Below are 25998 nucleotides of genomic sequence, written 5' to 3'. Positions count from 1 at the left end.
CGGAGGTATTTCCAGGACTTCGTTCACCAATATCCGGCTGCTAGACTTATCTTCACGGATGGTTAAAAAATCGGAGATAATGTTGGTTGCTCTTTCGTCATTGTATGTAACATGTATACTGCAGAGCTTTACGCCATCTTAGAGGTTCTGCAGTTTGCACCGCGTGACGAAAGAAGCCACTTTCTGTTGTGTACCGATTCGTTAAGCTCTCTGCAGTCTATTGAAACCTGTTTCTCGGAAGACCCGCTGGTGCAGCAGATACATGACCTTCTAGCCAGGTTAGGGGATGCTGGCACCAGAATCACTTTCGTGTGGCTTCCAAGCCACGTTGGGATTGCAGGAAACGAACTTGCGGATGAAGCTGCAAAGGAAGCTGTACTTTTGCCTCCAAGACCAGTCAATGTACCTGCTAAGGATATTTGTTCTCAGCTACGTCGAACCATCTTGGCGTCCTGGGAATCGGAGTGGCTAGATATTCGAACTCCCAACAAGCTGAGAGCAATTAAGAAGACAACTACCGTGTGGCGGTGCTCTTTCCGACCTTCACGGAGAGAGGCCATAGTACTATGCAGGCTGAGGATAGGTCATTTACGATCCACGCACTCTTATCTCCTAAAGAGGGAAGACCCCCCAGAGTGCGCCGATCTCTCTGGCCTAAGACGGAAACTCGGCCTGCAGGAAACACTCGAACGCATACTAGCCGATGACGCGACTACTGCTGATCTCGTCATCCACTTTATGTGCGACAGTGGACTTATCAAGGGTATATAAATTACAAGTGTAGTGTTACTCAGGGAACGTACATTCCCTTCTGATACGTTAGTAATCCTTTTGGCCTAATTCTATAATTGTTTTTTTTTTTATTTTGTACTGCGTTTCCAAATTACTTTGTTGAATAAATAATTTCGTTTTTATATTTAAAAATTCTCTTCCACTTATTTGTTCAGAGAGGATGATTACCTCGTTTTACTTCCTCTTAAAACAAAAATCACCACCACCACCACCTCCAGTAGTATTAGCTCATTGCCAGACAAAATTTTGTCCCCATAATCATCATTAGAGGCAGCCTCTTCTAGTAAGAAACAGTTGCTGATTGTGGAGGATGACACCTGCTTCCAGGCAGCCGAAATAAAGTCCATGGCTTGTAGCAAATTAATGGAGAGAGGTTAATTTCTTGCATCACTCAGTGTTATTAAATATTGAACCAGCATTTTTCTATAATGCACTTTGAAATTTTACAATTATGTCCAAATCAAGCGGTTGTAGAACACCGGTACAGTTAGGAGAGAAAAATTCCACTTGGACATTCTCCAGAACGATTTGAGGTGGATATGCTGCACATCGATCCATAAGAAGAAGGATCTTCTTCTGTTTCTTTTTCATTTTAATGTCCAGCTTTTTTTTTCAACCACTGTTCCATTAGAAGCTTCTAATTTCTGTTGGATTCATATTCAATAGGTTTTGTTTTCACGCACTTAAAACACTTCAAATTCTTAGATTTTCCTATCACAAGTGAAGGAAGTTTGTCCGATCCATCTGCATTGGTGACGAGAAGTACTGTTACACAAATTTTATTTTTCTTCCCTCCATGGCATGAGTCACCTTTTTCAGCTAATATTTTATTAGGACATTTTACTTCTCCGTTGTTCCCACCAAAGGAATTCCGATATTCAAACAAATTTACTGTACATTTTTTTGTTTCCACACCGAAACCGCCCACTTTGCTTGTAACGTATCTTAATCTTTGGCAGCATTGTGAAGGTCAAAAACGACAAAGGTAGAGGAGTAGCGAGATAGAGAGTGAAGGGGACTCGCTCGGTTGGTCTTTGTTAAGCCGCAAGTAAGTAAGGGTCAACAGTGGCATTCGACGAAACTCTTTGTGTTCTGTTTCAGCACTGAAACCCTACCGCTCTACTTCCGCCTACGCCGACAAAGAGAAAACATCGTAGATACAGCAGTTTCTTTTAAAAAAGCACGTGCTCATTACAACTACGCAAAACTCTGTTATATTTCACTGGCACTTAATACGTATAACAGCGAATTACATATAAATGGATTAGGATGATAGGAAAACTTAAAACGGTCCACCTTTCCACCTTTTGAAAAGGTGGACCGTTTTAAGTTTTCCTATCAACCTTTCTCAGTTCAATACGGACAAAAATGAAATTCCTAGGTTTAAATATAAATGGATTACGTATAAATAACGTTTAATTAAAATGCTTTTCAATTACATTTTGCCGGGACCTAAAGGAAATTACGTACAAATACGAATTACGCAGAACAGAGTTACGTACAAAGCAGGTTCAACTGTGTATTTCATAAAATCAGAGCTCTTAATAACCTGGTGAGCTGTGAGTTTGCATTCGGAAGATGGTGGGTTCAAGTCCCACCATCGCAGTCTTGAAGATGGTTTTCTGTGGTTTCCAATTTTCACACCAGGCAAATGCAGGCGCAGTATGTTAATTGAGGCCACGGCCGCACTACTTTCCCGATCTTAGCCCTTTTCCATCCTCCCGTGCCGAAAACCTTTCATGTGTTCGTGTGAGATTAAACCACTAGCATAAAAAGAAATAATAATCTGGTGAGTTGTCTGGGAGAATACAACCGCTGGGCAAATTTTAGGCGTGGCAAGTCCATGGATGTCAGCCCCATAGCAAGCCATCTGTAAGTATGGGAGGTCTCACTTGCTGGATTGGACAGTTCTAACTCACGCTTTGTATGACATGACAAGTTGGAGGCCTATATAAGGTTATGTTTGATGCAGCCCAGGGTCAGATATCAATAATCAGTTACCTAAGGCAAGTGTTCTTTGTCCAATTGATAGTATCCTTTGTCTGTTTTGAATCATCAGTCGTCTGTTGATGAATGTTTATCGTGCATGGTCTATTATCGGTTGTCAGTTGTAGAGTGTTCATGGGCTGTCTATGGTCTATTCTACAGTATTTTGACTACTGTCTGTAACTGGTAGCTTGTAGGTCTTGAACTGCTACAGTATGTGGCCTGGTTTCAAGGTGTTGTCGATTTTCTGACTCTTGTATAATCTTCCTTAAAGGCATCTGGATGACTTCCTTCACCTGATCAACCCACCTTCTTGGTCTATTACCATTGAATGTTCTCTGAACTATAGCCTTTTCTGAGTTTACCCCGTGCTGTCTTGTGATGTGCTCAAATAATCAATCAATCAGTCAGTACTGATCTGCATTTAGGGCAGTCACTCACGTGGCAGATTCCCTATCTATTGTTTTCCTAGCCTTTTCTTAAATGATTTCAAAGAAATTGGACATTTATTGAACATGTCCCTTGGTAAGTTATTCCAATCCCTAACTCCCCTTCCTATAAATTAATATTCGCCCCAATTTGTCCTCTTGAATTCAAATTTTATCTTCATATTTTGATCTTTCCTACTTTTAAAGATGCCACTCAAACTTATTTGTTTACTAATATCATTCCATGCAAACAGCTCGTCTTCTTTCTCCCAATTCTTCCCAGCCCAAACTATGCAACATTTTTGTAATGCTACTCATTTGTCGGAAATAACCCAGAACAAATCGAGCTGATTTTCTTCGGATTTTTTCCAGTTCTTGAATCAGTTAATCCTGGTGAGGGTCCCATACACTGGAACTCTAGTTGGGGTCTAACCAGAGATTTATATGCCCTCTCCTTTACATCCTTACTACAACCCCTAAACACCCTCATAACCATGTGCAGGACTCTGTACCCTTTATTTACAATCCCATTTATGTGATTACCCCAGTGAAGATCTTTCCTTATGTTAACACCTAGATACTTACAATGATCCCCAAAAAAAACTTTCACCCCATCAACACAGTAATTAAAACTGAGAGGACTTTTCCTATTTGTGAAACTCACAACCTGACTTTTAACCCTGTTTATCAACATACCATTGCCTGCTGTCCATCTCACAACTTTATAGAGGTCACGTTGCAGTTGCTCACAATTTGTAACTTATTTATTACTCTATACCGAATAACATCATCTGCAAAAAGCCTTGCCTTTGATTTCACTTCTTTACTCATATCATTTATATATATAAGAAAACATAAAGGTCCAATAATACTGCCCTGAGGAATTCCCTTCTTAATTATTACAGGGTCAGATCAAGCTTCGCCTACTCTAATTCTCTGAGATCTATTTTCTAGAAATATAGCAACTCATTCAGTCACTCTTTTGTCTAGTCCAATTGCACTCATTTTTGCCAGTAGTCTCCCATGATCCACCCTATCAAATGCTTTAGACAGGTCAATCACAATACAGTCCATTTGACCTCCCGAATCCAAGATATCTGCTATATCTTGCTGGAATCCTACAAGTTGAGCTTCAATGGAATAACCTTTCCTAAAACTGAACTGCCTTCTATCGAACCAGTTATTAATTTCACAAACATATCTAATATAATCAGAAAGAATGCCTTCCCAAAGCTTACATGCAACGCATGTCAAACTTACTGGCCTGTAACTCTATTTCTTTCCAATCTGCACCACCTCCTTAGTCTCTTTATTTCTCTTTTATAATAAGGTGGGTCTTTACCATTTCTTACCACCTTTAAAGGTACAAACCTGTTTTCACATTCCTCAACAATTGCTTTAAACCCATCCCAGAGTCTGTTTACATTTTTATTTACCATTTTCCATCGATCATAGTTACTTTTTTTAAACTGCCTCATGCCTGCTTTATCAGCCATATGGTACTTTCTAATAGTCCTACTTTTAAGACCTTCCTTTCTAACACATTTATTTTTAACTACGACAGAAACAGCTTTATGATCACTGATGCCATCTATTACAGTACTTCGGTTTCTCTATAGAGTTCATCTGGTTTTACCAGCACCACATCCAGGATATTTTTCTCTCTAGTTGGTTTCATCACTTTCTGAATCAGCTGTCCTTCCCATATTAGCATATTTGCCATTTGTTGGTCATGCTTCCTGTCGTTCGCATTTCCTTCCCAATTGACATTTGGTAAATTCAGGTTCCTCGCTGCAATCACATTCCTTTCCGTGTCGTTTCCCACATAGGTGATTATCTTATCAAATAATTCTGAATCCGTGTCAGTGCTACCCTTTCCCGGTCTGTACACTCCAAAGACATCAAGTTGCCTGTTATCTTTAGAAATGAGCCTTACACCTATAATTTCATGTTTCTCATCTTTAACTTTTTCGTAGCTTACAAATTCTTCTTTCACCAGAATGAATAGTCCCCCTCCCACCATTCCTATCCTATGTCTACGATACACTCTCCAGTTGGAATTCTAAGTTCCCATGAAGGGAATTTGATTCTTTTCCACCAATAGAGCATATCTCCAGTTCCGTGAGAAAATTTCTGCATCCATTATATCATTTCTCAGCCATGATTCAACTCCTGTTACAATATCTGGTAAATATGTATCTATTAAATTACTTAATTCTATTCTTTTCTTTACATTACTTCTACAGTTCAACACTAACATTTTTATGTCATCCCTACTTCCAGATCTCTGTACCCTTATCACCGCTCCCTAGACAACCCCGTTTCTCTGAATGTACCTCCCTATTACCCTTCCAAACAAATTATACGTACACTGCAGTTTAAGTGAAGGCCATCTGAGCGCAGATCTCTATATCCTACCCACCCATTAGGATATAGAAATTTCACTCCCAGTTTCCCATATACCCACTCCATAGTCTCATTTAAATCCCCAATCAACCTCCAGTCAGTATCCCTCCTACACAGAATTCCACTGATAACAATCTCCGCTTCCTTAAACTTTACCCGTACTGCATTTACCAGATCCCACACATCCCCTACTATGTTGTTACTTATATCAACTTGCCTTACATTGTTGGTACCAACGTGAAACACTACCACCCTCTCCTTCCCCTCCTCCCTCTCTTCTACTTTCCTCAACATCTGCCTCAACCTAATTCCTGGATAACACTCTACCCTGGTTCCCTTTCCTCCACACACTTTCCCGACGTGTCTAACGATGGAATCCCCCATGACCAGAGCCTCAACCCTACCCACCTCATTTGATCCCCTCCTCTCCTGGTCAGCCCTATCTTTTCTGATAGCTGCAGAAGTTACTTCCTCCTCCCTTTTCTCCTTCCCATGACCCTGTTCCACCTGTCTTTTCCTATCCTCTACTCTACATTTCCCTTTCCTACCTTTTCCCTTCCTTCTACTTCCACACATCTCAGCAATGGTTCCCTGTTCCTCATCTTCCCTCTGTTGCTCTACCTGGAATGGCTCATACTGATTTCACACAGACACCTGTCCTGAATTCTGATCCTGAATAGAGCCCTTAGCCTGCAATCTCCTTCCCCTTAAAATATTAGACCACCTGTCTTCTATAACTCCCCCCTTTCCTTCCTCTCCCTCTTGTACACCTACTGTTTTATGCATTCAGGAAACTCATAAAGATAACCATCAGATTCGATCATATATACCAGGTCTGAAGTTAGTTGCAGAAATACCACACCCTAAACATGGTAGCGCCGTTTTTGTCAAACCAGAAATCCAAGTTGAGAGCGTCCACTGTACAATCAACCACAACATCGAGATAATCTCCCTAGAACTCAGCAATTGTGTAATCACCTCCGTCTATAAGCCTCCTTCAGAAAGATTCTCCTTTGCCCCCACCTAAAATTTCTATTCAGAGAAGACATCTGTGGTAATAGGAGATTTCAATAGTCACAGCCACGTGTGGGGATACACACATGAAGATGAAAACGGTGAAGCTGTTCTTTCCTGGGCTGAAAGTAACCACCTCTCTCTCATCCATGACAGCAAACTACCTCCATCCTTCAATTGTGGAAGATGGCAACGAGGATTTAACCCAGACCTCCTTTTCGTAAGTGAGAGTATAGCACAACACTGTCAGAAATCTGTGTGCTCACCGATCCCCAAAACACAACATAGACCAATAATGTATCAGCTACTTCCTGTAATAAGACCTCAAGAAACTCGCTTCAGGCGACGATACAACTTTAGAAAGGCTAATTGGTCTAAGTTTTCCGAAATGCTGGATGAGAAAGTTCGGACTATCCCAGCGGTACCTGAAGAATATGAACGTTTTGTTGATGTTGTGAATCTGTGCTCTCGGACATGTATCCCAAGAGGCTGTAGGACTAACTATCTCCAAGGGGTAACTGCAGAGACAGCAGTATTACTAGATGAATATTACAAATCATACAACGAAAACCCATTTAGTGAGGAAACCTCCAACGTTGCAACACGTATTCTTTCTTCAATCTCTGAGGCAAAGAGAGACCAATGGGAGAAACTGATGGCAGACTGTGATATGAGTAGGAGCAGCCAAGAGGCTTGGAGATTGCTACAGCGCCTAAATAATGACCGTTCTCAAACAAGTACACATGCAGATGTCAAAGCTGATGAAATTGCACACCAGCTCATTGAAAATGGTAAAACTACTAGAACCATCAAGACTAGTAAGAAGACATTTGAGAGAAAACCTGATCAAGAATCCAGCATTCTATATCAACCTTTCACTCAGGCTGAGCTTGATTATGCATTGAGCAAAACCTAGAATGGTAAAGCTGCTGGCCTTGACGACATAAGAGTTGAGCAAATTAAGAACTTTGGTCCAGCCACAAAGCACTGGCTAATCGAGCTGATGAACAACTGCATCCAATCATGCAAGATCCCGAAATTATGGAGGAAAGCCAGAGTTATAGCTATTCGCAAGCCAGGTAAGGATTCAAATGATCCAAAGAGTTATCGGCCTATCTCGCTCCTTTGTCATCTGTACAAGATCCTTGAAAGACTCATACTCCATAGGCTAACGGAGAAGTTAGAGGCAATCTTCATACCGCAGCAAGCTGGATTCAGAACTGGGAAGAGATGTATATCTCAAGTGTTGAAGCTTACGCAGCATATCGAAGATGGTTTCGAAAGGAAACAGATCACTGGAGCTGTATTTGTCGACCTTACAGCTGCATATGATACCGTCAACCATAGACGACTCCTTATGAAACTATATAATGCAACTAATGACTACCAGCTTACCTGCTTCATTAGGAATCTCCTTGAAAATAGAAGATTTTTTGTTGAATTTCAGGGGAAAAGAAGCAGGTGGAGATCACAGAGGAATGAATTACCTCAGGGAAGTGTACTCTCTCCATCATTGTTCAACATCTACACCAATGACCAGCCGCTACCCGAAGGAACACAGAGCTTTATCTATGCAGATGACTGTGCCATTACCACTCAAGACACCTGCTTTGACGCTATTGAGGAGAAATTATCTAATGCACTTTCAGTGCTGTCTACTTACTACAAGGAGAATCAGCTGAGACTGAACTCCAGTAAAACCCAGACTTGTGCCTTCCACCTCAGAAATAAAATGGCAAACAGAACTCTCAAAATCACTTGGGAAGGAACCACATTAGAACATTGCAGCACACCAAAATATCTTGGAGTTACCCTTGATCGTGCTCTAACTTACCAGAAACATTGCTCGAACACCAAGCAAAAAGTGGCAGCCAGAAACAATATTATAAGGAAGATAACGGGTACTACCTGGGGGGCATCCCAATACTGTGAGAATCTCTTCCATTGCTCTATGTTACTCTGCAGCGGAATATGCATCCCCAGTATGGTGCTAGACAAGTCATGCCAGGAGTGTAGATGTTGCTCTAAACGATACCTGTCGCATCATTGTTGTTGTTGTTGTTGTTGTTAGTCGTTTAGTCGCTTTCGACTCTCCGTGACCCCATAGACCAAAGTGCGCCATTTCTTCCTGTCGTATACTATTTTCCGAAGTCTTTCTAAATTGAGAGCCGTGGCTTCCTTGATGTCATCAATCCACCTCATCCGTTGTCGCCCTCTTCTCCTGTTACCATCAGTCTTCCCCAGCATTAAGGTCTTTTCCAGTGAATCATGTTTTCTCATGATATGACCGAAGTACTTTAGTTTTTGCCTGAGTATTTGACCTTCCAGTGAACAGCCTGGGTTGATTTCCTGTAATATGGACTTATTAGATCTCTTCGCAGTCCACGGAACTCTAAGGAGTTTTCTCCAACACCATAGTTCAAATGCATCTATTCTTCGGCGCTCAGCCTTTCTTACTGTCCAGGTTTCGCTTCCGTACATTGCTACTGGGAAGACCATAGCCTTCACTATACGAATCTTCGTTCTTAAAGTTACGTCTCTACTCTTGAAAACGTTATCAAGGTTGGCCATTGCCTTCCTCCCAAGGAGCAAGCGTCTCTTAATTTCATGGCTGCAATCGCCATCAGCAGTTATTTTGGAGCCCAAGTGGATGAAACTAGGAACAACCTCCATTGTTTCACCATTTATATGCCAGGAGGTGATAGGTTTAGTTGCCATGATCTTTGTTTTCTTGACATTCAACCTTAGTCCAGCTTTTGCACTTTCTTCTTTCACCTTCATTAGTAGATACTTAAGTTGTTCTTCACTTTCTGCCAACAGGGTGGTGTCATCAGCATATCTAAGGTTATTTATATGTATCCCACCAATTTTAGCTCCAGTTTCTGTTTCATCTAATTTGGCATTCCTCATCACATACTCTGCATATAAGTTGAATAAGTAAGGTGACAATATGCAGCCTTGACGTACACCTTTCTCAATCTTGACCCATTCAGTTGTTCCATATAGGGTTCTCACCGTAGCTTCCTGATCAGAGTAGAGATTTCTCATAAGGCAAATAAGATGATCTGGTACTCCCATAGTCTTGAGTACTTGCCACAATTTATTGTGGTCGACACAGTCAAAGGCTTGAGCATAGTCAATAAAGCATAAGTATAGGTCTTTCTGGAATTCTCTTGCTTTCTCCATAATCCAGCGAATATTAGCAATTTGATCTCTGGTTCCTCTGCCTTTGCGGAAACCGGCTTGTTCTTCAGGTAGTTCTCGATCTACATACTGCCGAAGCCTATTTTGCAGGATCTTGAGCATAACCTTACTAGCATGCGATATAAGTGCGATTGTTCGGTAGTTTGAACATTCTTTAGCGCTGCCCTTCTTTGGAATTGGGATGAACACTGAGTTTTTCCAATCTTTTGGCCACTGCTGGGTTTTCCATATTTGCTGACATATTGAATGTAGCACTTTCACAGCATCCTCTCCTAGGATTTTGAACAGTTCTGCTGGGATTCCATCGTAACCACTTGCCTTATTGTTTGCAATACTTTCTAGGGCCCACTTGACCTCACTTTCTAAGATATCTGGTTCTGGCTCTGACAACAGTAACTTCAACATCAGGAGTATTCCCATCTTTCCTATACAAATTGCCTACATATTCCCTCCACCTTTCTTTAATCTCCTCTGCTTCAGTAAGATCTTTTCCATTTTTATCTTTTATCATTCCAATCTTAGCCTGGAATTTCCCTCTGATGTCTCCAATTCTTATGTAAAGATCTCCTGTCTCACCCAGTCTGTTATTTTCCTCAACTTCCTTGCACTGTTCATTCAAAAAGGCATTCTTATCTCTTCTAGCTAGTTTCTGAAACTCTGCATTTAATTTAGACATTTTCGATCTTTCCCCTTTGATTTTTGCATTCCTTCTTTCTTCTGCTATTTGTAGTGCTTCACCCGATAACCATTTGGCCTTCTTCTTGTTCTTTTTCTTGGGAATATGCTTTTCCGCTGTCTCCTTAACAACACAACGTACTTCTGACCATAGCTCTTCTGGAACTCTATCTCTTAAATCTAATCCATTAAATCTGTTTCTAACCTCTACTGTATATTCAAGAGGTATGCTATTTAGGTCATATCTGCTTGATGGTTTAGCTCTGTCAATCCTCTTTAATTTGAGCCGGAATTTGGAAATTAAGAGCTCGTGATCTGATCCACAATCAGCCCCAGGCCTTGTTTTGGATGACTGTACAGCACTCCTCCACCTTTGACTACAGAGTATGTAGTCGATCTGATTCCGACATTTACCATCTGGCGAGGTCCAGGTGTATAGGCGTCGTTTGGGCAATTGAAACAGTGTGTTGGTAATGACCAGTGAGTTGTCTTGACAGAATTCTAGGAGTCTCTGTCCAGCTTCATTTGTTGTGCCAAGGCCAAATTTTCCCGTTACTCCATCTACAGTTTGATTTCCTACTTTGGCATTCCAGTCGCCAATAATGAAGACGACATCCTTCTTTGGTGTTAACTGTAGCAATTCTCGTAAGTCTTCATAAAACTGGTCAGTATCTTCCTCTTCAGCTTCAGTGGTTGGTGCGTAAATTTGTATGACTGTGATGTTAAAAGGTTGGCCTTGAAAACGTACAGACATCATTCTATCAGTTTTAAAATTGCACCCCATTATAGTGTTACGCACCCTGTTGCTAACTATGAAGGCAACTCCATTTTTCCTTTGGTTTTCATGTCCAGAATAGTATACCATGTACTCATCTGTAGCAAATTCACCAATACCAATCCATCTCACTTCGCTTATTCCCAGTATATCGATGCCCAGTCTCTTCATTTCTTGTTTGACTATATCCAGCTTTCCTTGATACATGGATCTTACATTCCAAGTTCCTAAACAGTACTGTTCCTTGCAGCTTCGCAAATTTCTTGAGGCTTCTCTCAACGTAGTTCCCCCCGGAGATCCGACTGGGGAACTTGAAACTCCGGAATATTTTGAATTGAGCAAAGCCATGGGGTTTTCTTGGGAAATTTCAGTGGTGGTTTCCTGTTGCCTTCCACTGTCCTCCACTCCTGTTGGCTCACTGACCCAGTTTCCCGCTGGGGTTGTAAACCCAACCTTCCACTGGGTTGCTCAGCTTAACAGGGGCACCACGCGTAGGTAGGATTTGGAGAATTGAGGTGTGAGAGGCTAAGTGAACTCTCTTGGTGAGTTCATATATTCGCATCACACCCCCATTTCTAGCCAGAGTCTCAAGATGTTTGTAGAGACTCCCCCAGGTCATTTCCTGCATCATTACCGGCTGTCTAAAACCAACTCCGTTGAACAAATTGTATAGTCTTGCTGGTATTGCCCCTCCTGATATCCGTCGGGAGGTTGCAGCAAAAAACGAGAGGAAGAAGGCGGAAACTTCTGAAGCTCATCCTCTGTATGGATACAGACCAGTTACTTCAAGACTCAAATCAAGGAAACGTTTCCTCAGAACAACAGAGGCTCTTAATGGGACACCTCAGCAATCCCGAATTGATATTGGCGCGCAAGCTGCACTCGCTCCGAAGAATGGTTGACACCAAGTGAAGAATTACCACCTGGTCACATGGAGAAATGGAGTACCTGGAGATCACTGAACAGATTACGGGCAGGCGTGACTAGATGTAAAAGCAACCTGCAGAAATGGGGTTTCAACATCGAGTCATCATTGTGTGAGTGTGGTGCAGTCCAGACGACGTCTCATTTGTTGCAGTGTAGTAGGTGCCCTAAAACATGCACAGTACAAGATCTACTTCAGGCAACAGAAAATGCACTGGATGTTGCCAATTTCTGGGCAAAAGTAGTATAGACCTTTGTTTTTTGATAAGTGTGACTTTGTATACAGTGTATATAATTCAGCAAGAGTATATATGTATATGTATTTATAGTATTAATGCTTTTGATACAAATAAATAAATAAATAAATAAAAATTGTTTGAGGGAGGCCTGTCTTCTGTGAGAATCCTAATTATCTCCCTCAAACTCTACAACTCCTCCCTCATACCCCTCAATGCCCCGCCACACCCACAGTCCCTACACTTGCACTCCTTAGGCATTCTTTATGGGGAAAAAATCAAAATGAAAGGAAAAATAAAATAACTTATGTGAAAAAAAAATTAACGGAGGAATATATTGTTTGGGATAATACTCAAAGATCACATGGCAATAAGGTAATTAATATAAGACTACACTACAATACTACTTAGTTGAATTCTAGTTTTATCCTACAACTGCAGTAGCTTCTGGTAGCATAGTAAAGGAATAAATCTTCCTACGGCCCAGCTCATTCCTGATTGACTCCTTTGTTTCCTTGGTATTCTTAGCATTCTTTGCATTCTGCGTTCTGGTAGACCACAAAAGTGCGAAGACCGGCAATTGCAGGCATTACTGGATAATGACCCAACTCAAACTCAACGCTATCACCAACAAGTGATTCATTTAAATCCCGCATTGATCAAAAGATGACCGGAGTGGGCCAGAAGACATGGCAGAGTGATTTTGTTACACGACATTGTGCCGTCTCACACAGCTAACCCAGTGAAATAGACCTTGAAATCTCTTGGATAGGACATCCTTCCGCACCTGCCGTACTCCTCAACCTGATGCCATCTGATTATCACCTCTTCGCATCAATGGGGCACGCACTCGCAGAGCAGCACTTCGGCAATTTCGAGGAAATTGGAAAATGGCTTGACGAATGGTTTGCCGCAAAAGACAAGCAGTTTTTATGGCATGTAATTCATAACTTACCTGAAAGACGGGCGAAGTATGTAAATTTCCCTTGAAAATTATGTTTTCTTTACCACAAAAAGTGGCAAAAAATTATGCATATACCTGGTAAGGACACATCTTCATTGGGTTAACACATTAATGAAGGTTACAGTTCTCTTCATATGGTTACAAGGGAATTGAAGGGGTTCTGGTAAGAATGTAAAGGAGAAGGTGTACAAGTCTCTGGTAAGACTCCAGTTAGAGTATGGCTCCAGTGTGTGGAACCTACACCAGGATTACTCAATTTGAAAACTGCAAAAGTTCCAAAGGAAAGCAGCACAATTTGTTCTGGGTGATCAAATCAGTCAATCAGTCGTCATCGATCTACATTTAGGGCTGTCGCCCAGGTGACAGATTCTATATTAGTTGTTTACTTAGTCTCTTTTTTGAATTATTTCAAAGAAGTTGGAAATTTATTGAACAGTTTCCTTGATAAATTATTCTAATCCCTATTCCTCTTCCTATAAAAAATAGTTGGCCCAAGTTATTTTCTTGAATTCCAATTTTATTTTCATATTATGATCTTTTCTGCCTGTAAAAGCTCCATTCAAGCATATTCATTCACTAATGTCATCCAGCTCCATGACTAAATGGTTAGCGTGGTGGCCTTTGGTCACAGGGGTCCCGGGTTCGATTTCTGGCAGGGTTGGAAATTTTAACCACCATTGGTTAATTTTGCTGGCACGGGGGCTGGGTGTATAGGTCGTCTTCATCATAATTTCATCCTCATCACGACACGCATGTCACCTACGGGCGTCAAATCCAAAGACCTGCACCTGGCGAGCCGAACTTGTCCTTGGACACTCTTGGCGCTAAAGACATACGCCATTTCATTTCATCCACTAATGTCAATCCACTCCATCTTTCCACTGACAGTTGGGAACATACCACTTAGTTGAGCTCATCTCCTTCCCAAGTAGTCCCAGTCGAAAGTTTTCTACATTTGTGTAACACTTCTCATTTGTCGGAAATCACCCAGAACAAGTCGTGCTGCTTTACTTTTGATATTTCCCAGTTCTCGTATGATGTAATTCTGTTGTGGGTCCCATATACTGGAACCATACTCTACTGTAATTGCAGTCTTACCAAAGACTTATATTTCATATGTAACCTTTCTTAAAGATGGTTTTCCGTGTTTTTCCATTTTCACACCAGGCAAATGCTGAGGGTGTACCTTAATTAAGGCATGACCACTTCCTCCCCAGTGTGAAGTAAAGCAAATGGTAAGAAGGAATGTAACTTTTTTTATTTTTGCAACCGCAATGAATATCTTTCATTATGTTGTCACCTAGGTACTTTCAGTGATCCCCATAAGGTACTATCACCCCATCAACATAGTAATTAAAACTCAGGGCTTTTTCTTCTTGGTGAAATGTAGAACCTGACTTTTCATCCCATTTACCATCGTACCGTTTTCTGCAATCCATCTCTCAACTTTGTCAAGATCTTTTTGTAGCTCCTCATAATCCTGTAACTTATTTATTACTATATGTATAGGATAATATCATCCGCAAAAAAAAAAACCTTATTTGTGATTCCAGTTCGGTACTCATATCTATATTCTGTAAATAAATACGAAGTCTTTTTGAAGCAATCTATATATATATATACAAAGGTATAAAAATGAAAATAGACATGAATTACTGAGGCACTTCCAAACATCGTAGCAATTTAAAACTTGGTACCAGAGCAGCTGATGATCTCAGGATCCCTAGAAAAATCTAAAATTCTCTAAATTCCCTGGGGAGGCCTCGTTGGTGGTTTTCAAATTTGGGGCTCAGCATAAGAATGGAGTTGGATATATTTATCCAAAATGATACCCTATAGGTTTCATGGGCTTAAAATTTTCTTGAAGGTCCTAATTCCTCCTCCCACCCCCCCACCCCCACAGTCAAGATGGTGGCACAATCTGCCAGATGAGCTAGAAAATTGAAATTTGACAAAATTATAGCTTTAGCCTGTAATCGACAGAAAAATTTCAAGTTTAAATTTTTCACTTTTTACCCCCCAAAAATATGGAGGCCATTTTAATGATGGTGCAGACCTTTGTTTAGAGTTATTTGGTAGCTAAATGGTAAGTCGTATCACAAAACGGATGGCACAATCTCAGTTCAATTTGGAGTGATCTACAACTTTAGTCCTATGACTTTTTGTCATATCTCTATCCCTTATACGTTAGATTTGGCTTTATTTCTTGATTGTATGTACATTTTATACTCTTCACACGTATATTTCATAGCTTGATACACGGATAGTAAAGATAGTATCATCAAATGTGGCACAAACCTTGGCCCACCCAGTGGCCATATGTGAACCAAATTCTGTGTTTCTATCTGTCACATAAATATCCAAAAAGTAATGTAGTGTGAAAACTGTACCCAAATTTCATCCTATCAACGTTTCTAACTCAATCTAATAAATAGAGGAGATATGAGCCATAAAGTCTTCAAACACTTTAAAAAACCAATTGGCCATACATATAACAAAAAATGCTAGTACCGAGCTTGATAGCTGCAGACGCTTAAGTGCAGCCATTATCCGATATTCGGGAGATAGTGGGTTCGAACCCCACTCTCGGCAGTCCTGAAGATGGTTTTCCTTGGTTTCCCATTTTCACATCGGGCAAATGCTGGGGCTCTACCTTAATTAAGGCCATGGCTGCTTCCTTCCCAGTCCTAGCCCTTTCCTCTCCCATCCTCACCATAAGACCTATCTGTGTCAGTGCGACGTAAAGCAACTTGTAAAAACAAAAAGTAGATAGCATAAATCTTGAAAATAGTTCTGATCTAATATTCAATATACACTGAAATAAGCCACTGTCTTGAGGTTGAAACACAACATTGAAAAGTTCTTATGATCTGTTGGTATACTTCAATAGATATAAATCACTGTCTTGAAGATCTATAAATAATTTGTTGAACACGTGTATAAAATTAGGAACAATTGGTGAAAAATTAAGATAGAATAGATTGATGTTAAATTAGATCTTAGTTGATTATGTTATGAAACAAAGATAAATTGGTAATTAGATTTTTATGTGTTTTAAGGCCTTATGGCGATGATGGCCTAATATCAATAGGCCAAAACTAGTACCATGATTAAAATAAATTGAAGTACTAATTTTATATTGTCTTATATTGTATTAGGTGGATTACCTCATTTATCTACAATAATTGTCATCAATACGGAACATAAAAAATTATAAACTATTTTCACTTATATGGTCATTTGAAGCAGAATCAAGATTCATCAAAGAGTAGAACGATTCCTCCGGATGTATTTATGGATTCTTACACCCTATCAGACATACTATGTATCTGGCCATTTTACTGCTCATATAATGGTTCCACTCCTGTATGGCAAAATTTGCAGACTATCAAAGGGTAGCAGATGGAGTTAGTTGCTGTGAACGTGGCAATCTCAGCACCTCCCATGCATGTTCTTTTGCATTTATATCTGTGACCTGTCTAGGCCAGTCCATTTGTCTAATAAAGATTCTTATGTACTGCATATTGGATTATATTCCCCAGGGCCTAACAACAGCAACAACATACAGGAACAATCTTACTCATGACCAGGCAGTAGGCAGTGTGTTCACTGCATAATAACTCATGACACATGTTAACAAATGTAATTGTAACAGTAAGATGAGTTGAAATGTACTGTGAATAAAGTTTGAAATCTCAATAATTATGCATTTCCAGTCTCATATTGTCATAAACTGTTATTCTTCTCTCTATATGTGTGGAATCCATCCCTGAAGTTTTGCCCACGGGTTTTGTTATACTGTGTAGTGTCCTGCCCAGTTAAAGCAATTCCTGGCTCTGCCACAAAAATGGCACACCGTCTAAGGTCACTCAACCGAGAAGGGATGTAGTTGAGAGAATGATAGTATTATTCTTGGTAATTTTCCAATTACGACAAATTAAGTTTTGCTTTGTATCATTTCAGAAACTCCCCGATGGCGCAACGCTTGATCTTCCTCCAGTATTGCTAGGTGTCCTTGGAAAGGATCCTAAAAAGAAGACTGTGTGTGTGTATGGTCACTTGGATGTACAACCTGCCCTTAAGCAAGATGGTTGGGATACAGAACCTTTTGAACTCACTGAAAAAGGTGATAAATTGTATGGTAGAGGTGCCAGTGATGACAAAGGACCAGTTCTCTGCTGGATTCATGCCCTTGAAGGATACAAGGCTATCAAGGCAGAAATACCTGTTAATATCAAGGTATTTTATTTTTATATCTGTGTTGGGTGTGTAGAAAAACTACTGTCAGCATTCTGCTCTGTCAGTGGTTTATATGTTTGTTATCATTCTGCAGGCAAAGTTATTTTCAGCACTTCATGACTGTAATTATTGCTACAAATACATCTCAAACTAATTTGTGGATAAATAAAAATGGGTGAGGGTTTTAATTTTCTTAAGTTACATATACACTACATGACCAAAAAAGTTAAGCTCCCCGAAGGAGTGGCTGAATGTGAATGAAACTACATATGCTGAAAGACCATGTGCCTTTATTGAAATTATTACAATATGGAATGAAAGGGACAAGGCCGTTGGCAGTTACAGGTGGAATGTTGGCGCCAGGTCAGTAGGGTAGCGTCGTAGTCGTCTTCCCCCCCCAGGGCTACAATGCATGCCCTTGTGTGGCTCGGAATGGTGACAGTCAGCCTTTGGATCCTCTCCCAAGACAAGTTCGTCCACAGTTGTTGCAGCTGTCCCTTCCAGATTCCGCAGGTTGGTACTGGGACGGAGTCCCCTTCCAATGTCATCCCACGTGTTCAATGATGGAGAGGTCCAGGGATCTTGTTGGCCGTGGGAGGACCTCAGCATTCTCTAGGCAGTCCATGGAAACACGAGCTGTGTGTGGACGTGAGTTATCTTGTCGGAACACTGTCCCAGGGTGCTGAGCCATAAGGGATAGAACGTACAGACGCAGAATGTCTGTGACGTATCGCTGAGCCATCAAAGCCTGCTGAAGCACTATTAAAGTGACCTGAACGCACATCCTATGGCTAACCACACCATGATGCCAGGGATTATGCCTGTGTGTTTTTCTACAATATGGGCAGGATCTGCCCTCGACGCTGCCAAACCCTCACACAATGGTCATCGGAGGTTATGGAGAAGCGGGACTCATCACTGAGCATGATGCGATGCCAGTTGTCCTCTGTCCATGCCTCCCGGGCAAGGCACCACTCCAAACGCAGGCGTTGGTGTTCTGGCTTCAATGGTAACTGACTCATGGAGCGGTAGGACCCCAATCCGGCGAAATGAGAGTCGTCGAGACACTGTGCAGGAACTCATAGGGTGTTGCAGAGTCTCCAGTACATGTTCGCGGATGGCGGGTGCTGAAGTTATGGGATCCCGCAATGCTTGGTGCACTATACGACGGTCCTCCCTTGGGGTGGTGTTTCTTGGTCGACCTGAACCTACACGTCGTGATTGGGTGCCCTCATGTACCCATTGAGTCCAACATCGGGCCATTGTGACATCTGAATGGCCCACATGCCTGGCAATTGCACGATCCGATCAACCAGCCTTGTGCAGTCCTATAATGCGACCTCTGTCAAATGCTGTCATTTGACCAATAGCCTGACTAACGCATCTGCCAGACATCGCGGGTGCTTCATACTGTACATAGTCCTCCCTGCACATCTTGCTTAACTGTCTGACTCGCAGCAGTTGACTGGTAACAACTCATCAACAACAGAACGACGCCGTCATGAATGCACTCTGGTGGGCGTTCTACTCATTGCAAATCCTTGTAAATCTAATCATTTACTCGCACATCAATGGTATGCAGGTATACTGAAATGGGATATCAGACCACTCCTTCTGGGTGCTTAACTTTTTTTTGTCAGGCAGTGTATTATTTCCAAACGTCCCCTTTTAGCATACGATAAGCCTCGGGGTCTCTCTTCACTTCTACAGCACAGATGGTCTCAACAGGAATATCCACCATTGCTGCCGCTGAGGCAGCCTCTTTGAGCAGGCAATTTTCTCTAGCAGTGACAGCAATTTATAGTTCAGGAAGTTGAGATCAGTGCTAGTAGATGGCCGGTCAGCAGTGGAGATGAAAACAAGCTTCCGCTCATACTGGATTTATGTTCTCTATAAATAGGAATAATTATATTGAATAAAATGTTGGGCTTTTGGGATATTTCAGTAAGTTATAATTAAAGTATTGTTCTAAGTGGATGTAGCAAGTTTCAAAATAATGAGAAGAGTACCTTTGTGTGCGACCTGTAAAATGTCCAAGTCTTGATTAATAGATGTGAAATGATAGTTGAAGTCGGACATGTGTTGGCTCATGGCAGAAAAACGATTACAGTAAAACGTCATTGACGTTTCTGCAGGGGACAAGGAAAAATAATGTGTTAAGCGAGAAAACATACTACTGAATATATGAATAAAATCTACTAAATACACAAATAAAAACTATTCAATGAGGATATGGAAACCCTAGATACGACTTTTTCCAATATGAGGGCATTTTATATCGTGTATCCGCAGGTGCATTGAAAACTATATCTACTATTTCTAAAGATGGGGAGGAAAGTATCAAAAGGTGCAAAAAACATGAGAGAACAAATATGATAACCTTTCTGCGCTGGGGCTTGCAAAATAACAGCAGTGCACTGAAGAGTGTGAAAAACACCAGACAACAAATATGAAAACATTTGCACAGGGTCCAATGAAAAAAATCAAAGCATAGCATATAGTATAGTGTAAGCAGACTAAGAGAGTGGTGATCCTTCCAGCAGTGGCAGCACAATCGTCGTTTGCCAGCAGCACATGAGACTTGTCATTAGTGTGTGTTACATTTGTATTGAGTTATTGGAATTTAAATTGCTTTCCATTATCACTATTAAAGAGGTTTAAGCAGTTTGCATTATTGGTGTATTATTGGTGATTAGTGCAAGTTGTGATATTTATTATAAACAGTAGTTTACATCGCTGTTGTGCTTGAAGATAGTGTGTTTCAGTGCACGAAATATTGATGCAGCATGCCCATGTGTTTCATACCCGGCCGTAGATCTGGATATGACCGATCATCTTCAGATAGGCATTTCTTATTGGACACCCCTAAGGAGAGTAGTGTTTTCCCGAAATGAGAGAAAGCTGTCCGAAGAAAAGATAGAAAACTGATAATGTGTGATATTCATTCTTAATAAAAGTAGACTCATTTACAGTGAATGGTGAAAGAGTAGATACTCCAAGACAGCGGTGGAAATTAAAACCAGAAGCATTCCCCCATATATTTCCTAATCTGCTGAAGTATCTCTCTACGACAGTTAAGAAACGTAGCTGTCCCATGAAGAGAAAATTCACGCAAACAGATATCGCTATTAAAACCCCTAATCAGAACATAAATGTCAGTGATCAGCTTGTATGTTTATCATTTGAAGATTGTCCTGATGCCACAAGTGCTAGGAGAACAATTCCTATGTTAAAGAGGAGAATGAAGAATCAGAAACGTAATTTCATTAGAACACAAAATAAACTAAATGTCGCTAAAGCTAAACTACGTTTTCTTAAAAAAAAATACATTTCAGATATAAACTCAAAGAGCAGTTTCACACAATAATTTATTTTTTGTATCTCTCAGCAACAAACAGAAAATTATACTTGATACAGACGTGCCAAGTCTCCCGATTTGAGCGGGAGACTCCCGATTTTTCATCGTTCCTCCCGATCTCCCGATCGCTGGGTCCGATCTCCCGATTTTCAGAGCAATGACCGTAGTTTTCGTATTATTTTAAACTCCCGTGGATTTCCTCGTTCTATCGATATATGGCTGAGTATGGCTGGTCGATAGTAGTTCTAATAATGATACCAGATGGCAGTGCAGGGCACGGTGGCCAGTCATGTGCTGCTCTTTGGTCTATAGTACAGTCATTCTCTTTGCAAGCGAGTCAAGCGAGTAACATTCTTTTTGGAGTAACCTAACCTCAGAAACATAGTCTTTCTACCCGGGGCAAGACCTGCAGAAGTGCTCGTGTTGTGCCTTAATATTTGTTTTGGCCAAAATGTCAAAAAAAAAGGAAAAAAAAAAATATGATGCAGTGTTTAAAAGTGCTTGTTGGGAAGAATTTCCGTGTTTGAGTGAATCCAGAAAGGGACCAACGTTCACATTCTGTACTATATGTAGGTTTGATTTTGCAGTTACACATGGCGGGAAATGCGATATACTCAAGCACGTGCAAACGAAAAATCATAAGGAGAGTGTTCATTGTGACGAATGCCGAGGCGTTATTTACGTCATTTATAGTAGAAAATAACCTGCCTGTAAATTGTGCCGATCACGCGCTACCTTTGTTTCGCAAAATGTTTCCTGATTCGGAAATCGCTAAACAATATGGGTGTGCTAGAACGAAAACAGCGGCTATCATTACAGAAATGTGCATGGAAGAAAGGACAAAAATTGTATCACATTTGCAGGTGAATGCATTTTCTGTTGCTACTGATGGTAGCAATAAAAGCAACTTGAAGATATATCCCATTGTTGTAACAGTTTTTTAGGCTTGAACTCAATGAAATTCAGAGTTGTCTACTCTCTGTGCCCAATTTAGAAGGGGATGCTACTGGAGCTAACATTACCAATCTTTTGCTCTCAACTTTTCGGGAATTCTGCATTCCATTAAAAAACTGCCTAGCTCTTGGCGATGATAATGCTCCAGTAATGGTAGGATTAAAGAATGGTGTGGCAGGATGTTTGAAGCGGGAAAATAGTAACATAATCATCGTAGGCTGCTCTTGTCACCTAATTAATCTTGCTGCCGAGAAGGGTGCGGCATGCTTGCCCGTAAATGTAGATGAAAGTATAATTGATATATTTCATTATCTGGAAAGGTGTGCAAAGAGGAAAGAAAAGTTCAGAGAATTTCAGACTTTACACAACACAGAGATCAGTAAAATTCCGAAGTATTTGCCTACTCGATGATTATCACTAAGAAGGTGTTTAGATATGATTTTGCTTAAGTGGGACCCTTTGGTTACATTATTCAGGAGCGAAATTGTGAGTAAGGATTCTCAGATGGGAACTTTGAAGACTTACAAAATTCCTAAGCACAGTTTAAGTGCAGATGTGTCTTGTTAGTCTGAAAACGTTAAGGATTGTTATAACATTTCACCTCACTCCTCAGTTAAAAGGAAAAGACAGTCATCAGTTTCACTAAAAAAATGAAACTACTTATGACACTAAGAGCCATGCATTGTCACGTGAAGAACGACTTTTCATGTTCCTTTCATCAAATTTACATAAATCTTTTTGCCTTATTCTCTCAAGTTTTATGGATATCTTTGAGAACCCAAACGTAGCTCTTCAGTCAAGTATGCCGCACATCCACTTATTGGGTCAGTTTTGGAGGAACTATTGAAGAATTTGATGGCAAGTTTTGTGAAACCAGACGTTATTAAAAGATCCTCCTCTCTCCTTGATGTAGATTATCATACTCCAGCAAATTAAAAGGATGATTGTGATCTGATGATAGGGAACTCTTGCGTTTGTTTTAGTGAACATCCTGAAGTCTGAGGAAAAGTGCATATCCTTTTAGAAAGTGTTTCTCTTCATCGTGTGACTACATTGTACACTAATTTCCATTTAAGGATGTTTTAATTAATGCAAAAGTTGCAAATATTTCTGCTATATGTAAGGCATCATTTTCTAGCCTTAGATTTTTCATAAACAAGTGTCCGAACATTTTGACTAGTGAAACGGAACATTTGGATAAAGAAACTGATATTCTGCACTCCCAGTTCTGTAACTTTCAGCTCGAAGAAACAGACCCGGTAAAAGGAAGAACTGATGTTCAATGGGCATTGGTAGGTCAGATGAAATCAGCTGATGGTATACTTAAATATGACAGGCCCTCTAAGGTGATGCTTGCTATTTTATCAATTCCACATAGCAATGCAGAATGTGAAAGGATTTTTAGCAGAGTCACAAAGACAAAAACACAGTTCAGATCCTTGCTGTCTGAACAAACCTTGGAGAAACTTTTAACCTTGAAATCAGTTCAGCAAGGCAAGTGCTTTGAGCAAAAATTTAGTTCCGAGTTTCTGAAGAAGGCTAAGTCAGCTACTGGTGTGTTGAACAACAATTAGTCGTAATGTGATCGCAATGTTGAAGGATGAGAAGTCACATGTTCCTACAGTTCAGGTATGTCCAGTATTTAGTATTCACATGTAAATGATGGAAAATATATATATGTGCAAATAGAATTGTTAATGTATTGAATTATAATGAATTTGTACATGTTATGCCATCAGTGATGTGTTGTAATACGTCGCGATTCGCTGCGAAATTTCTCCTGATTTTTCACTTTTGAAAGTTGGCATGTCTGCTTGATTCAATGTTAAAGAAATGTCACATGAAAAATAAGAAAGGAATGAGATAGAGTGATGAATTTCTCTTGGATCCTCTTCTTTTAAAAATAAAATCTTACAAGGGTTATCAGCCCTGCTTAAATCATGACTTGCAGTCTGAAGGTCAGTTGAGAAAATTGGTGAAGGGCCTTAAATGTTGGAATGGCATAAATGATCGTGCTACTGTTGCCATTGCTCAGTTTTTTAGTGGGAAGAAGGAGCATGAACACTTAGAGATGCTGATATTTGATGAGGTAAAACTGAGAGGAGAAATTCGCTTTTACTCAGATCATTACAAGTGAACAGTTTTGTTGATTTAGGAACATTTATTTCAGACCCAAACAGTTGATTTCATTGCTACATGTCCACACATTAGGAACGCTGATGCTCAGACAACAGAGGAGTGAAACTTCTACTTCATGGGTACGTTATTTTAAAACTAGAGTTTCACCCAGTGGAAGAATGTATCGGAACTGTCAAAAGGTATGAAAGAAAGAATGTCGTGCTAGGGCTATTATAAATGGACATGGAGAAGACCTTTGGACTTTAAAAAAAGGAGTTGCCACATTCCCACTTGGATGGATCTGTGGAGCAGGCCAGTACTGAGTGCATGATTAAAGAACTGAGTTTAGGGAGGAAAGTATGTGCAGCACCCCTAAAGAAATGGATGTCACTGCAGGGAAGGATAGATTACTAACATTGGAATATCACCACTACTGTACAAAGAAAGTGACAGTAGGCAGGACTACATTTGCTGCATAGGCTACAACTTTACACTCGTAACTTCAGTGTTCAACAATACCACTATCTAATTTAAATCTGGCAAGTTGAAAAAATCGTCAACTCATTTGACTTCATTAGTGTATAATAAAGCATTACATACTTAATTTTCTTTGTATCCCGTGCTGTTTAGAAAAATTTCATGGTTATTAGTTTTCTGGAATTTGTCATTTGGGGGGAAAAGGTTTTTGGGGAACGGTAATTTGGAAATTGGTTTCAGGGATATGTCCATTCGGGTAAATGAATTTGAGCATTTGCCCACGAATGGAATATACAGTTTATGCATGAATTAATTATAGAACTATAGACAGGAACTTGTTTACAAGTCAAAAGAGTAGGCATATATTTAAGCATGTTTAGTGTTTCATTTACTCTTTCTTTCTTTCTTTCTTTCTTTCTTTCTTTCTTTCTTTCTTTCTTTCTTTCTTTCTTTCTTTATATACAAATGCTTGTTTTGGTTAGTTAACTTCCAATTCTGTATCATAGAATGTTGTATATTAGTAATTTGGATCTTTTATCTGGAACAGAATTCATATTATATTTATTTTTAAATGTTAATCTTTGCTTGTTTTTTTCTAGTTTGTTTTTGAAGGCATGGAGGAATCTGGAAGTGAAGGCCTGGATGATTTACTGCATGCCAGAAAAGACTCATTTTTCAAAGATGTTGATTATGTATGCATATCTGATAATTATTGGCTGGGCACAACAAAACCTTGCATAACGTATGGTTTACGAGGAATCTGCTACTTTTTCATTGAGATTGAGTGTGCTGCCAAGGATCTGCACAGCGGAGTATTTGGTGGAACTGTGTAAGAATTTTATTTAATATTTATGAATTCTTTTGTTATTTGTGTACGATTGCATATTACAGTCTGGTGGTGGTGGTTATGGTGGTCGTAGTTTAAAGGGGTCTAACATCTACATCACCAGCTCCTATGTTATAGTCTTTTCTACTGTTAGCGATTAAAAAAGTGTCTTCATAGAAACTCAATGATCTGAGCATGATTTTCATTTTAATCTATCTATTGAATTCCATATCACTGCGACTAAAATGGAAGTTCCAGTACCATGAAAGGATGGTACTGCTATTAAGCATGCTGAAAGGGATTTGGAGAATAATGCAATAACAGTACTTTTCAGTTCTGTGGTTTTCTTTCTTTCTTTCTTTCTTTCTTTCTTTCTTTCTTTCTTTCTTTATCACGTGGCAAGTATAAATGTTGATAGCCATGTTAGTGTTTCCTGGGCTTGTAGGCCATAATCCAGGAACATGTCATGGTCCCAACGTTTCACCGACGACTGCGTTTGGCATTAAACAAGGGTTCCAGCTGACTTCAGTAGCAGCGAAACTCACAGTGCAATAGAGTGGTGTTGCAATTCCACCTCCTTTATATAGTGCAGGCTACGGTGCGCTGCTCGCCTATGGGTCCA

At 40.2% G+C, this 25998-nt stretch overlaps 1 protein-coding gene across 1 annotated transcript in view; it reads left to right on the top strand.

Annotated features, from left to right (window-relative positions):
* The window catches only part of Cndp2 (Cytosolic non-specific dipeptidase 2), a 117776-nt gene that overhangs the window by 31775 nt on the left and 60003 nt on the right, over nt 1–25998 (top strand). The window contains exons 3-4 of the mRNA XM_067145085.2: nt 17368–17643; nt 25150–25379. Coding sequence (XP_067001186.1) covers nt 17368–17643; nt 25150–25379 — 506 coding nt within the window. The remainder of the gene's footprint in view (nt 1–17367; nt 17644–25149; nt 25380–25998) is intronic.

Source organism: Anabrus simplex, chromosome 4, assembly GCF_040414725.1.
Source record: "Anabrus simplex isolate iqAnaSimp1 chromosome 4, ASM4041472v1, whole genome shotgun sequence".
NCBI classification, from domain to species: Eukaryota; Metazoa; Arthropoda; class Insecta; order Orthoptera; family Tettigoniidae; genus Anabrus; species Anabrus simplex.
The sequence above is the reverse complement of the archived record's forward strand: the minus strand, read 5'-3'. Positions and strand labels throughout refer to the sequence as shown.